This window comes from Bos grunniens, chromosome X, assembly GCF_055505025.1.
Source record: "Bos grunniens cultivar Pamir isolate PY7600 chromosome X, Bosgru_T2T1.0, whole genome shotgun sequence".
Taxonomy (NCBI): Eukaryota; Metazoa; Chordata; class Mammalia; order Artiodactyla; family Bovidae; genus Bos; species Bos grunniens.
This window is the reverse complement of record NC_141194.1, coordinates 129,086,669-129,102,480: the sequence shown is the minus strand read 5'-3', so window position 1 is coordinate 129,102,480 and position 15,812 is coordinate 129,086,669. Positions and strand designations below refer to the sequence as shown.

Below are 15,812 nucleotides of genomic sequence, written 5' to 3'. Positions count from 1 at the left end.
GGGAGGGGGGTTCAGGACGGGAAACACGTGTACACCCGTGGCGGATGCATGTTGATGTATGGCAAAACCAATACAATATTGTAAAGTAATTAGCCTCTAATTAAAATAAATAAATTTAAATTAAAAAAAAACAATATATATTTTGCTGAACTTTTCACATTTTGAAAAACTTGCAGCCAAATGTAGCAGAGATGATCAATCTCTACTAGAACATGACATATCATTTACATGTGCTTAGTCGCTCAGCCGTGCCCAACTCTTTGTGACCCCGTGGGCTGTAGCTCATCAGACTCCTCTGTCCATGAGGATTCTCCAGGCAAGAATACTGGAGTGGGTTCCCAGGCCCTCCTCCAGGGATCTTCCTAACCCTGGGATCGAACCCAGGTCCCCCACATTGCAGGTGGATTCTTTACTGGCTGAGCATAAGAAGAAGTTTTGGACATTATTTATAGAAGAATGGGATGGCTTAGTGTGTTTACTTTGGGGGACCTAAAAGATAGAAAGGCAATATCATCTGGACTCAATATTTCTTTATTAATGCAAATCAAAATCAATTTGAGCTACTGAGCATAATGACAATACATTAATAGCCTTATGAAATCCTCAAGACTGACTATGCTGTGCTTAGTCTCTCAGTCATGTCTGACTCTTTGTGACCCCATGGACTGTAGCCCACCAGGCTCCTCTCTCCACGGGATTCTCTAGGCAAGAATACTGGAGTGGGGTGTCATGTCCTTCTCCAGAGGCTCTTCCCAACACAGAGATCAAACCTGAGTCTCCCGCATTGCAGGTAGATTCTTTACTGTCTGAGCCACCAGGGAAGCCCAGGAATATGGAACTGGGTGGCCTAGCCCTTCTCCAGGGGATCTTCCCGACCCAGGAATGGATCCAGGGTCTCCTGCATTGCATGTGGATTCTTTACCAACAGAGCTACCAGGGAAGCCCCTCAAGACTGACTAAGGTGTTTCTAAATGGTAAGATAAACAAGCATTTAGATCTTAGCTGCTAGTTTATTTTATGGTAAAAGTCCGTCAGGGTCGGGGGGGGGGTCCTCTTTTCCCTTTCTAACTAGTAAAGACTCTTTAACTTAGTAAAGACTCTTGAAAATACTCGTTCCTACCTTCCTCAGAATATACATTTAACATGATAGCTGCATGCCATTTCTGCTATAAAAAGCTTTTGCAGAAATGTCCTTTTCTCTGCAAAGATTCTCTTAATATAGATCAGGACTTTCTACCAAATAACCTGCATTTTCAAAACACCACATTAAAAACTACTGCAAGCTGCCTGAAAAAAGAGAAATGCTGGAGCCAAGCTCTTCACACAGCCTGGATTTCATTTCAGTAATTCAGAACGAGCCTTCAGCCACATTACACAGTGATGGCAGTCAACATGCGGCACTCAAGTTAAAAACACATTTCCTCCTAGTTTCTTCTAGTTCCTAACATACATTCACTACAACATTTTTTCCCCTGTGCTGCCAATAGTACTGAACAAACAGAAAGGGTCTAGATTTTTATCTGTTGCTTGGTAACATAAGCACCCAATAAAAATAACAGGAAATCGTTTTCCAAATTACCGTTAAAGAAAAAGATAGGGAACCCAAACACACTGTGAGATGTGAAAGGTTTATTCAACAATTTCCCAACTAGTTTTGGATTCAATACGCACACGTGCAAAGAAAGAAGGCGAAGACGCTCCTATTTCCCTAATAATAGAATTTCAAAGATGTAACAAAAACATGAAGTAAGCTAGGATTCATTCAGGAGTATGTAGGGCCATGGTAGGTAGAACTGAAACTACATAAATGCTTGAAAATAAGTGTTGCTGTGTTTTTAAGTAGACTTGTTAATGATAAGTCAAGGGGCTTCCCAGGTGGCTCAGTGGTTAAAGAATCCGCCTGCCAGGCAGGTTCAATTCTGGGGTCTGGAAGATCCCCTGGATAAGGAAACGGCAACCCACTCCAGGAATCTTGCCTGGAGAATCCCACGGACAGAGGAGCCTGGCAGGCTATAGTCCACGGGGTCACAAAGAGTCAGACACGACTTACTGATTAAACTGAAGCATCTCTGTATTCCCCCCTTGTAGAGGGCTCTATTACCGTTTTGAGAATCTTCACTCCATGGCACTTCCCATACCCCTACCTTCCTCATCTCCACCTCTGTATATATTATAGGGTAGAGAATATATATACCTCCCTCCTTCCTCTTTGCAATTCTAGTCTTTGTGACTGAAAAAGAATCTTAAGGGCTGAATATACATGTATGCTCAAAAGCTTTTTTGTATTGCTCATTTTTAAAATAGACATTTATAACAATTTGGGAAAACGGAAAAATAATTTGTATAGTACTCTTGTAGGTGTTGGTGCATTGCAAATAGACAGAAATGGAAGAGGGATCAATGGATCTCATGTTCAAGGCAGGATAGTCATTTAGACATCACAATGCTAAGGCACTGATTTCTAATTATAGTCCCCGTGGTTTGGGGTGGGGGTGTAGACATAGCCCCATTATGTCAGTGTTAATTGAAACCATGAGAATGCAACTCTCTTTGGCATAGGAGCTATTGATTTTCATGGTGCATGTAACCACTTGTGCATTTTTGAAAGACCACAACAGACTTCACCCTTCCAGGCAAAACTGCTGCTGCAAGCAGGTAAATAAGAAATGTATCATGAACCATGACAAGTAAAGATGGAATAAGTAATACAAAGATGTGGAGCACCGGGGTATTCTTGAACCATCTGTTCCTAATTAAAGGAACTTTTCTGCAGTTTGAATTGCAAAGCTCAATGGAGTAAGCTGAAATCTCTGGATGTCTGTGCCCAGAAAAACTGAAGCAAGGCAGTATACTTTAAGAAGTGACTTCTCTTGCCGTCAGTTAAGCCTGCTGGTGCTAATGGCCTTTAAAAGGCTTAGTGACAATCAAATCATTGCTCAACACGTAACCGCAACCCTTTTGTTGCACAAGTAAACTGGAAAAGCAGGGCATATGCTCATGAAGAGAAAGTGGGAACATCTCTGAGTTAAGTAAATAATAACTAGCCCCAAGACCGCAATGGTCTTCATATTTGACTTCACTGACCTCTTGTTAGATGAAGTGGGTGAGGTGGGTCTCTTTAAAAAGGTAATTAATTCTGCTGCTGCTACTATGTCACCTCAGTCGTGTCCGACTCTGTGCGACCCCATAGACGGCAGCCCACCAGGCTCCCCCGTCCCTGGGATTCTCCAGGCAAGAACACTGGAGTGGGTTGCCATTTCCTTCTCCAATGCATGAAAGTGAAACTGGATACTAAAAGAAGGAAATATTTATTTCTTGGGTTGTTCTAGTCCACCTGTAAAGTACAATGTCCACCTGTAAAGTACAATTGGATAACAGTTGGCAGGGGTGGGAATCTATATGAAAAAACATTCCCTGAGTCCCCAAACTGTTAGAGCTTTCTTATTTTATTAATCAAATGTAGTTTCTTCAACATCTTCAATTTTAAATACACACTACACCTTAAATTAAAATCTGTTGAACTGGTAGTCATAGTCCAAACACAAATGTAATGAATTTACAACCTTCTAAAAAGAAACATTACATAGACGATAGATTTTTACATAATTTGTGTTTTGGCAGTTTTAGAAACTGATTTCATACTTGAGTGTCTTATTATTACATAATTTAGATACAACTCAACCTAGTTGAAGAGTTGGATTTCAAGTCAGTCCTTAGGTTGAGAAGATGCTCAGTAGCAAAGCAAAATATTATTTTTTAAGGTTTCTAATTATAAACATAACATTTAGAATAATCACATTTCTCTAAGCAAGACATACAGATGGCCAATAAGCACACGAAAAGATGCTCACCTTCAATAATTGTTAAGAGAAATGCAAATCAAAATTATAATAAGGTACCACCTCAGTCCAGTCAGATTGGCCATAGTTAAAAAGTCTACAAATAATAAATGCTGGAGAGGATGTGGAGAAAAAGGAACCCTACTACACTGCTGGTGAGAGTGTAAATTGGTACAGCCACTATGAAGAACCATATGGAAAGTGAAAGTCGCTCAGTTGTGTCCGACTCTTTGCGAGCCCAGGGACTATACAGTCCATGGAATTCTCCAGGCCAGAATACTGGAGTGGGTAGCCGCTTCCTTCTCCAGCGGATCTTCCTAACCCAGGAATCGAACTGGGGTCTCCTGCATTGCAGGCAGATTCTTTACCAACTGAGCTATCAAGGAAGCCCCATATGGAGGTTCCTTACAAAACTAAAAACAGTTACCACATGATCTTGCAATCTCATTCCTTGGCTTATTTATGGCAAAAACTCTAATTTGAAAAAATACAGGCACTCCAATGTTCATAGCAGCATTATTTACAATAGCCATGAAATGGCAGCAACCTAAATGCCCATCAACAGACAAATGGATAAAGACCACGTGGTACCTGTTCAATGGAATACTATTCTGTTATAAAAAAGAATGACATAATGCCATTTATAGCAACATGGATGGAGCGAGAGAGTGTCATGTTAAGTAAAGTATGTCAGACAAATACCATATGGTAGTATTTATACATAGAATCTAAAAGATGATGCAAATGAACGTATTTACAAAACAGAAACAGACTCATAGACATAGAAAACAAAATTATGCTTAGCAAAGGGAAAAGGGAATGGGGGAGGGAGAAGTTAAGAGTTTGGGATTAACAGATAAACACTACTATATATAACAACAAGGTCTTACTGTATAGCACAAGGAACTATATTCAAATCCTGGGATAAATCATAATGGAAAACAATATGAAAAATATGTGTGTGTGTGTGTATATATATATATATATATAAAAAAAACTGAATCACTTGGTTGTACATGAGAAACTAACATTGGAAATAAACTATGTTTTAATTAAAAATGTTTTAAGTCATAACAGTATTTTCCACTAAACAACTGGCAAGTAATGTTTTACTCAAAGTAAACTGAGCTCTATAGCTTGTATTCATTGCATTCTCACATAATGATGCAAATATCTCTTAGGCAGACATGACAATACAGAATAGGGATCAATTCTGAAAAAATCTAGGGTTGTATTTGCAAAGTAACTTTCTTATACAACTTGTCAAAAGTAAGGTACACAGAAGTTTCTTTCTTGCTTAAAAAAAATTCATATCAAAAGCAACATTGGAAATTGTGATTATTTCCTTTTGGGTCACATACTCTTTACTGCATAGGTAAGTAAGGGTGAATGGTCAGTCTTATTGATTGCCCACAGTTAATTCTGAAAACTATGTCAAGACGAATGCAACACAGGGAAGCTGCAAGTGTTCATTTCTCTCCCCTCTGGGAGGTGGCGTGACTAAGACTAGCCTTCTAGCCCTCAAGCTTCTAACCTGCTTCCTTGTTCTGATCACCACCTTCCTCCTCCAGTTAGGGATTCTGGAATCTCAGTTCTCTAAAGGGGCCCCAACCTTGCTAAGTGAGGCTAACACCACAGCAGGCTTGTGTCAGCCTGGTCCTTCTTCCCAAGAATAAACTGAAAGGGAAGGGGGAGGTTAATGTAAAGAAACCAGTTTAAAACACTTGCGAAGGGTTTTCTAGTCCTTGCTTTTCTCTCTGGCATGCACATGCACACGCACACCGACATTCAAAATCACACAGCAGTGCCTTACTGGCTACTCAGCCAAGGCTGCTGCTGCTGCTGCTGCTGCTAAGTCGCTTCAGTCGTGTCCGACTCTGTGCGACCCCACAGACGGCAGCCCACCAGGCTCCCCCGTCCCTGGGATTCTCCAGGCAAGAACACTGGAGTGGGTTGCCATTTCCTCCTCCAATGCATGAAAGTAAAAAGTGAAAGTGAAGTCGCTCAGTCATGCCCGACTCTTAGCGACCCCATGGACTGTGGCCCACCAGGCTCGTCCATCCATGGGATTTTCCAGGCAAGAGTACTGGAGTGGGGTGCCATCGCCTTCTCCATAGCTTAGGATAAATGCAAGGAATTGCTGAAAGATGGCAGATGTGTGAGGGGAACTATGATGTCAATAACTTTGATCTGGACTCACTATGCATTGTTTAGGGACTCTGACATGAGCATCTCCAAAATTAATAATGGGTGCTGGGGTGGGCAGAAGTTCAGGAACCAGGCTATTCCTTTAACTATAACCATCATCTCCCTACTTGCTCCCACCCAACTCTCCTATGCCCCAGCATTTCTTTTTTTTTTTCTTTTTGCAATTTATGATGAAAATATCAGGAGGAAAAGGAGTGAACAAAATGTGCTGTAAAGAATTGTTTCCTGTCATTTTCTGGCTGGGAAATGTGAACACACACAACCGTAAAAATGAATGCAACCAATCAACTAACACACCATGCAACGCTAAAACAAAACATCTGATGAGCACCTAATTTTCACAACACATAATTGTTTACCTTCACTCTGTTAAATTAAGTTTAGTCTATAATCGGGGGGCCATGAATCCTGGTCTGCCCATGTTGTCTGGGTATGACCCTTTGAGTGTCTAACGGTAATAGCACTAAGATCAGTCCTGCACAGATAACTTTGCTCTGGAATAGTCCATCTTCACTGGCACTGAGTCACAGAAAGGTAGAGGCGGAAAGGCCTTCAAAACATTCTCAAATTTCACCGTGGGGAGAGGATGGGTGAAGAAGGCATAGCATTTTTCCCTCCTTGAAATCTTGCTCAAAATCCTACTACAGGGATTTTCGGTGGCCCAGCGGTTAAGCCTCCATGCCTCCAATTGCAGGGGTCATGGATTTGATCCCTGATTCAGGAACGAAGACTCCACCTGGTGCGGCCAAAAAAAATAAACAAAAACAAAACCCAACCAACCAAAAAACCCTACTACATAAAACTGAGGAGAGCAAAGGTTTCCTAGGGCAGCTAGGAGGTAAAGGCACAGATGCAGAGTCTTGCCCACTAAGTCTGCGCCTCCCTTGTCTCCTGTCAAGGAGGCCCCTGAGGTACCCCCCTTAGCAGGCTCCAAAGAACAGTCTGAAAAATACTGGTCTCATCTGATTCTTGTAATTTACAAATGAGGAAAACATGGTTCATAGCATCTGCTTTCCTGCATACTACAATTTTATTCTCTTTCCTGATAATTCTGCAAAGCCATTAAGTCAAGAGCAGGTAGTGCCATTTCTAAGAATGGCTACCAAGAAAACCATGAAAAGAATGATGACGATACATGAAGATGTTCATCACTGTATTGTTTATAGCGATACAGTGCTCATGTATCAGGACAAAGTGTAGGTGACAAGAGGGGAGAGAAAGAAAAGATGACTGTTATTAAGACAATGGATTTCTAGTCGTTTATTTTCCCATACCTCCCAAACTTTAACATGAAACAAAACAAGATCATGGACTGTAAACAGTACTTACCACTGAGACTTTGCTCACCACATCTCTTGCAACTGCTAAGCCCTGAGCAAAAGTGCGGGCTGCCACAAATGCACGAGTGACCTGGAGCTTCAGTTTCCGAGGGACATCTCCAAAGGGCTTCAGCTGCTCTGTGTACTTGCTCACGCACTCCAGATATTCGTCTGTGAAGTGGTACTGGGAGTTCACCAGGCGAAACATGCGCTCCAGGAGGCGGGCCCAGAAGTCATTCAGCATTTCCTCCAGGTTCACGTTCCCTGCCACATAGTAGCGCTTCAACTCTTCGAAGAGATCTTTAAATAGCTCAGAATTCTGCATGTACAAGTGGCCGTATGTCTTCACAAACATGTCATTCAGGGACTTTTCCGCATTTTCAAGTAGTTCTTTGAAAAATTCTAAACACAAAACCAAAACGGAAAGGGTTCTCAATAATTAAATAATGGGAGTGCTTTTCAGGTAAATCTGAAAACTGAAAAAAAAAAAAAAAAAAAAAAACCCTCCTGATATTAAATTGGAAAACATGCTTGTATATAGCGTGGATTTCTTTGGGGGAATTTGGCATCTCTGATAGTTTGTCACTGAAGGGAAACCTATGTCACAAAGACACCTACATAAAAAAAGAAACTTTAAACCAATAATTTCTCAGGACTCAATATAAAACTGAATCTCTCCCTCCCTCCTTTTCTCAGTCAGTCACAAGGTAAATAAAGAACTGGACAAAAATGAAAACATAAAGTTTCCCTGAATTTTTTACTGTAAGAATCTAAACTGAAGTGAATAATGCCTCCTCATTGTAACCTGACACCGGGACAGGTGTTGTCAAGATGTGCTGTTTACTTAGACATGATTTTAACCACCTTTCTCCTCCTTATATCTACATGACATATAAGAAAACTGCCTGGGAAATGCTTGAGGCCAAGAAACATAATGAAACACCCCACATAAGCAAGAAAAGAAGTTCTAAGGTATTCCCTGTGACATCAGTATAAATTGGGGTAACCCAGGTGGCCTTGGGTTCCTAAAGGATTCATACAGTAACACCATGAGATCCTTTCCAGTCCAGAAAGACAGAAATGAAATGCATAACAGATTCAACCATACAACACAGGAAAATAAATAGGGAAAAAAGAATACCTGTTCCCGCCCCCCTCCCGCCACCCAGATTTACTTTTTGGCCATCACATACTGTTGCTGCTGCTAAATCGCTTCAGTCATGTCCGACTCTGTGTGACCCCATAGATGACAGCCCACCAGGCTCCCCCGTCCCTGGGATTCTCCAGGCAAGAACACTGGAGTGGGTTGCCATTTCCTTCTCCAATGCATGAAAGTGAAAAGTGAAAGTGAAGTCGCTCAGTCGTGTCCGACTCTTCACAACCCCATGGACTGCAGCCCACCAGGCTCCTCCACCCATGGGATTTTCCAGGCAAGAGTACTGGAGTAGCATCACATACTCCCACAGCCTAAACGTTAAAGACTTAATCTCTTAAATACAAATAGTTTCTCCTGAATCTTTTCTCAGAAGTTCACAGAAGAGAAGAGAAGTTAAGAAAAAAGAGAAGTTAACAGTCTTCTGCAACATTAATCATTCTTAGAAGGCAATGGCACCCCACTCCAGTACTTTTGCCTGGAAAATCTCATGGACGGAGGAGCCTGGTAGGCTGCAGTCCATGGGGTCGCTGAAAGTTGGATATGACTGAGCGACTTCACTTTCACTTTTCACTTGCATGCATTGGAGAAGGAAATGGCAACCCACTCCAGTGTTCTTGCCTGGAGAATCCCAGGGACGGCGGGGCCTGGTGGGCTGCCGTCTATGGAGTCCCACAGAGTCAGACACGACTGAAGTGACTTAGCAGCAAAGAATCTATGTCTGGTATAAAAATAAACATCTCACGGTATCACTTTTATAAGCAGGAAATGTAATAAATACCAAAGCAAAATATAAGGACTGCATCAAGAAAGAAGCTGCCTCCAAGTGAACGTGGAGCAGAAAGACAAATAAGACAACTCCTTCAAAGCCAGAAGAACATGAGTGAGGTTATCAAAATGGAATAGCGCTACAAAACCCTCCTCTACTGCTTGCCTTTTATTTCCTGAGTTTTCTTCAGTGAGAGAAAGGGAAACCCCCATTATACTGTACAGCCTGGCATTTTTACCAAAATTCTCTCCCTGAAAGGACATAAAGTACAGAAGGAGCTAGGGGAACCATATGAAAAGACTTACAGTTATCAGGTACCTGGGAAGGGGCTCTCATTCTCAGCAAGATCCCAAGTGGTTCTCAACTGTGGTCCCATGGTATAGACATGCATCGACATCACTGGGTCATAAGTTCCTGGATCCCACCTTAAACCTACTGGGTCAGAAACCCTGGAGGGAGGGGGCAGCCATCTGGGACTCTGCTACACCCTACAGTTTGAGAATCAAGACTCTCAATGAGGGGTGGCATGGGGAGGGAGATGGGGGAGGTTCAAGGAGGAGGGGACATATGTATACCTATGGCTGATTCATGTTGAGGTTTGACAGAGAACAACAAAATTCTGTAGAGCAATTATCCTTCAATTAAAAAATTAAAACAAAAAAGACTCTCAATGAAACTTGTTCCCTTTTATCTCTCACTAGCAGTCACCACCAGTTCAAGAACTGTGCTGAATGTGAAGCATTCAGGCTAAGGGTTAATGCTTTAATTAGAAGAAAATACATTTCCAATAAATTGGGTTTTAGCTTTTTTTGTTGCATTCTTGGGGGTCATTTGTTGAAGGTGGTTGGGGGTAAATTTCCTCATGTGGAAGTATCTTGAAACTAAGAGTCAGGATGGAGGTAGCATTTTTCTAAGACTTCAAAGTTGGGGAAAGTTGGGGTAAGAAAAGACGTTAAACGTCAGCTGGTCCACTTGCCATACCGTCCTTGAGTCGTTAGCATCCTTGCCAAGTGGTGCTGGCTCTCACATACTGGAAAAATAAAGCCTGGTCACTGATATCAATATGGAAAACTTGTGTCAACCCAGTGGTACTAATATTTCACCATCCAAAAGAGCGGATGGCAAAGACAACCATAGATCCTTCCCTATGCTGGATTTTTACTATATTGCTCATAAAATTGGCACACATCATTTACTGTAGAAATGGGAAGTTGAGAATGATTTGACTTGTGTTTTCACGACTCATTAAATAATTCTGAATACTCACATTTCTAATGAATGGTTTTTAATGGTTTTAAAACCTTGGTTTTTAAAGCTGGGGGCGGAATGATATGGATAGCTTGGTTTTAACTGAATACCACTATGAAAGGTCAGAGTTTATTTTTTTAGGCTTAAAAGTGTTCGAGGTCAAAGAATCACTAAGACACTGCAAATTTTATGGTAAAAATAAAACATACTCAAGACTTCCTCATTTGTGTCAAAAGCCCGTGGGTCGGTATAGATATATTTATATAGCTACACTGAGGTACAAGATCAATGATCCAATGAAGAACAGATCTGATTTTAACACAGCACGTTCTCTGCCTAATACCACAATGGACTTTATTTCCCAGGACTCAAATTCTGTCTAGGAAGGTTTTGTGTGTGTGTGTGTGTGCATGCGCATATGTGTGTGATGTTAGCTTATATTTTTCAGAGTTTAGTTTAGTGCTACATATATATTAGGCTCTAATTCATTTAACCGTTCAGAAAATTGATTTCCTTTTCTTCACATTTTTAAAGATTCTTTAGTGCGGCCATAACTTGCGAATATAAAGGCTGAGTGGATTATATATAGAAATTCTATAACACTGATATAAGGAGTTAGAAATCTGATAATTTTCTCTCTCCAAACTATGCAATTTCCCAAGTATGTACCAAGTGGTTGCTATGTGCTCAAATCAAAGCACATGGTTTTGCCATGCATCTTAACATTCCTGCCCAAGCAGACTGTAATGAAAATTTCTAGGAAGATGAATTTTCTCCATCCAATTCACCTTTACTATCCTGCTACTCTCCGCACATGCCTTTATGGAGGCACCAGATTTTTAAAGCGTCTATAAAATCCTTAATCTTTCATTTCATATAGCAAGTTTTTTTTTTAATATTCATCTATTTCTCACCTACAAAGTCAACAGAACAAAAGTCAAGGGATCCAAGAGACTCAACCTCATTTCTCTTTAGACGTGTTCTTTTCTAAAAAACATTTAGTTTTTTATCTGGCCGTGTTTGGTCTTAGTTGTGGCATGTGGGCTCTTTAGATGAACATGTGGGATCGAGTGCCCTGACCAGGGATCAAATGCAGGATTGTTAGTATGGAGTCTTAGCCACTGGACCACCAGGGGTCCTTCCTTAGACATGCTCTTGATCAGTCGTTTTAGTCGTGTCTGACTCTTTACGACCCCATGGAGGAGCCCCATCAGGCTCCTCTGTCCAAGGGATTCTTTAGGCAAGAATACTGGAGCGGGTTGCGGTGTCCTCCTCCAGGGAATCTTCCCGACTCAGTGATGGAACCTGCACCTCTTACGTCTGCTGCATTGGCAGGCAGGTTCTTTATCACCAGCACCACCTGGGCCGCCCCTGACACGTTCTTATCAGCCTGGTAAATGGGACTATTCCACCTATGTTTTTTGTCTCAAAGAGATCTTTTAAGGATATGGCAGACATAACTTAGATTCTAAAATCCATACCAATTGGATACAATACCAATCAAAGCATAACAATTTGCTGTAAGGAAAAAAGGGGGGAGGAAAGCTTTTGCGTCTGTTCCTCTTACCAAACTGGCAGCTCTCATATGTTCTTGTAGTTTCCTTCACATCCCCATCCCCCTCTCTTCCTACATTTCCTTCTACAGTGGGGTACAGAACACAAACTAGACATTCAGGACATGGTCCCCAGCCATCAATAGCAACTTCATTCATTGCTGCAAAGCTCATCTCTACTTTCTACCCCATTATTCAAAATCAGATCTTAATTCCCGAAGAAAAACTGAGTGGGCCTGAGATACCTAGCAATCATTCCTTCATAAACATTATGCCTAAAGTCAATTATAAGACAGTTGGTGGCTAAAACAGAACCAGTCAGGGGCAGTGTCAACCAGAGTTCCACCACAATCAGAAGCTGAATTAATTGGAAATCAGATCTCCCTTGTAGGAACTGCTCGTGTTCATGAAAAATGCTGTTCAGGGAGTCAGTTTTAAGTGATGCCATTGGTGTCTGAAAGAAGAATCAGAGAGGAGACAGTTTATAAGTATTTGAAATATGGTGTCTCTGATCAGGGTTTATTTCTCTTTCAATTTTCAGTTTGGGGGCTTAAGGGTTTATGTTCTAAGGATCAAACAGCTGCTACACCTAGGGCTCATGAATGACCACTTAACATAGCAATGGAAATAAACAGTGTAACATGCCAGGATCTAAAGCAGCATCACACAGTGGGAAAGGCATGAGACCTCTCATTTATGAGCTATGTGACCTTGATGGGACAGAGGATCTAAACCTCAGCGAGCCTCTGTTGCTTCTTCCTCCATTAAATGGGACTATCACTGCTCCCCTCATTATGGATCATGCCTCACGCATAATAGCTGCTCAATAAATGCACACCATACGTGATACATGAAATGATACTGTCACCTTTAGAGTTTCTTTATATATATAATCATAAAAAAAAAAAAAAAACCTTTCAAGGGTGGTTTTTATCTTTCTTGGCAGAGTCAAATATTATCGATCTTGGGCGAACATAAATTAAGCCAAAGCTGCTGGAGAACAGTTAAGACCCAAGACCTTATAAAACTGGGAGCAATTTAGCCAAAGATAAAGATGCATAATGGCTGTAGCTTCCAATGCTGTAAAATGTCCCAGACATCCACAAGGGTGGAGCAACTCCTGAGTGAAAAACATGGGATGGAGAAATCCAAGGAAGAGATTACACATGATATTACAACAGAATATCATATATAGCACACACACATATATATATATTGCGTTGGCCAAAAAGGCCATTCAGGTTTTCCTGTAAGACAGTATGGAGAGACCTGAATAAATTTTTTGGTTAACCCAATACAAAAAGATCAAGGCAAAGAATTAGGGAAAGGAAAATGAGGAATTCAGAAACAGTAGGTCAGTGCTCCACTCCCATGTATTTCACCCACGTTCTTTGCTAAGAGACTGGGACTATTTTCCACCTTTAACATGTGATTATTCCTTTTTGTAAAGGTGATTATTCTTCTTGTCAGTAGTACCCATTCAAGATGGGAAAAACTACCAGAGTGAAAAGGCAAAACTTTTCCATATAAAAGTTTTCTATGTAAATATCCTGTCTTTTACAAAAAGAACATCATGTGCTTTTGGAACTTCTATCCACTGCCACTTGTCTTGCATCAAATAAACATTCAAAATTCTTGAAATGGGTCAAAAGGCCTTCAGTTCTGCTATTAAATGCCATTAGTTACTACTTTATAAACAATCGACTGGCTATTGATTAATGAGTTAGAATGCATTCTAGAATTAACCCGTGACCTGAAGAGACTGGGAGCCCTTTCTATTCAATCCATTTGCTTGGTGCTATAAATTACCCCCTTGTATTTATGTTATTAGGAAGCTGCCTTTTAAATATAAGGATTAATTTCCTCTTTACTGTAAAGGCCTTATTTCACAGCCCTGGTGTGGTGTGCAAACAGTAAGTTACCACATCCACAAAATTCCTGAGAAAGAAACCTCCTGGTAAATGCTACAAATCATACTTCTCACAGTTAAGAAAACTCAGAGAATTATAGCTATCCATGCTTTCACCCAAGGTCTTAAGTATTTGATGAAGAACAGCTAACATAGGCATCTACAAATGGAGGGGGGGGGAGGAAATTAAACAAGCATTTTACTGACCAAACCAAACTGAAACTTGGGCTTCTGACTGTCTCCTCTGTCTTGCTTTTCTGGCCAAATCCATGTTAAGTTTTTAACAGGCACTGTCCTCCAGCTTGGCATAATGTCCCTCCTCAGGAGTGCCTGCTAGGGAGGGCATGGTGCACTAAAAGGACTTGTACTTGACTAATGTTCCTCAGCTATCGCCCAACAATGGACCTCTCCTAGGCTGACAAGGCCATTGCCAGCTGCGGCCCTTATTAGGGGCTGTTAACATATGAAAGGGGCTGTGGGATCCAGCCACAGTAGGAGCAGCCCTTTCTTCCCAAGGTTGCTTTCAGTAGTTAATGCATGTTGAATGCTAAAGCTCCTTTCCTTTCTCTCTCCCGGATAACTTGGCCCAGGACACAAGGCTCACTGCTGTAAGCCCTTCCCCTGGGCCTTGTTCCATTTCTAGTAATGATCCTCCCAGCACCAGCTAGCCAAGTCACCTTAGCACAGCTGTATCCCTTCTTGCTGAGAATGGCCCATGGGGGCAGGTGTAAGAAACCTCCAACAAAAAAAAGAAAGAGGCTCGAGTAGTGTTCCAAGTGCTCCATATACCAACCTCCACGTCTATCTATTATATGAAATGACCTTATACACAAACCTCATATACAGTCTATCTGTTCATGATCTAATATAAAATGAAAAATGAGGATGCACAGTAGCATAATCAGTTATGATTCTGATTTCTATGTACATATATACATTATCTACCTGAGCAAAAAAGGATGAGGCATACAGTGGTGATGGTGGGGTATTGGGGAATCAGCGTGATGTTTTTCAATATGATTCTCAATTTTGTTCACTCCAATTTTGCAGTGACATAATCAGAAAAGTAATCCACCTCATGCTTTCAAAAATGACTTTTTCCCTTATCATATTCATCCAATTTAAATGCTTCAATGCATTTTTTTCTACTTTTTCCTAATTGTCTACAGTGAGTATCATGATGCTGAAAATAACCCAAAAGTGGCAAAACACCAAAGCAGTTCTTACATTTTTTGTTAAAAAATACTGTTTTTTCCTACAAACTATTCCTTTGAAGTCGTAGCAATGTGGAAAATATGGCAAGGTATGAAGAAAATAAAAATTACCCATAATCCCACCTTTAAGAGACAACAATGGTTTATTGAATTTCTTTCCTGTCTTTTCTATGAAGGAATGTGTTGTCACATGGTTGAAGTCATACGGTATTTATACCCTGTTCTAATGTAACATTGTATGGTTAGCACTTCCGATTTGATTTAAAAGCTTCCAGAAATATCATTTTTAGCAACTGCATACTATGACACTATATGGCCAAATCATAATGTAATCACTATGGGATGTTTAGACTGATTTCCTATTTTTCATTAATGACAGATAACACTGTGCTGCACATTCTATGCAGAAAAATCTATGCAGATTTTTCTTTCCTGGTGATCAATACCTAGAAGCAGAATTATTGAATCAAAGGGTAAGAATGAGCCTATGTGACACGTCTGACATACTGCCAAAGTGACCTACAGAAAAGGTGTGCCCATGTAGCACTCCCTGCTTGAGTCCCCTTTATTATGAGAGAGACAGAGAGAGAGAGAGGTGGA

At 40.9% G+C, this 15,812-nt stretch overlaps 1 protein-coding gene across 6 annotated transcripts in view; it reads right to left on the bottom strand.

Moving 5' to 3' along the window:
* The window catches only part of GPC4 (glypican 4), a 111,383-nt gene that overhangs the window by 14,871 nt on the left and 80,700 nt on the right, over positions 1 to 15,812 (bottom strand). For all 6 annotated transcript variants that reach the window (XM_086389268.1, XM_086389265.1, XM_086389267.1 and 3 more), the window contains exon 3: positions 7,377 to 7,768. In XM_086389268.1, the coding sequence (XP_086245394.1) occupies positions 7,377 to 7,768 (392 nt within the window). The remainder of the gene's footprint in view (positions 1 to 7,376; positions 7,769 to 15,812) is intronic.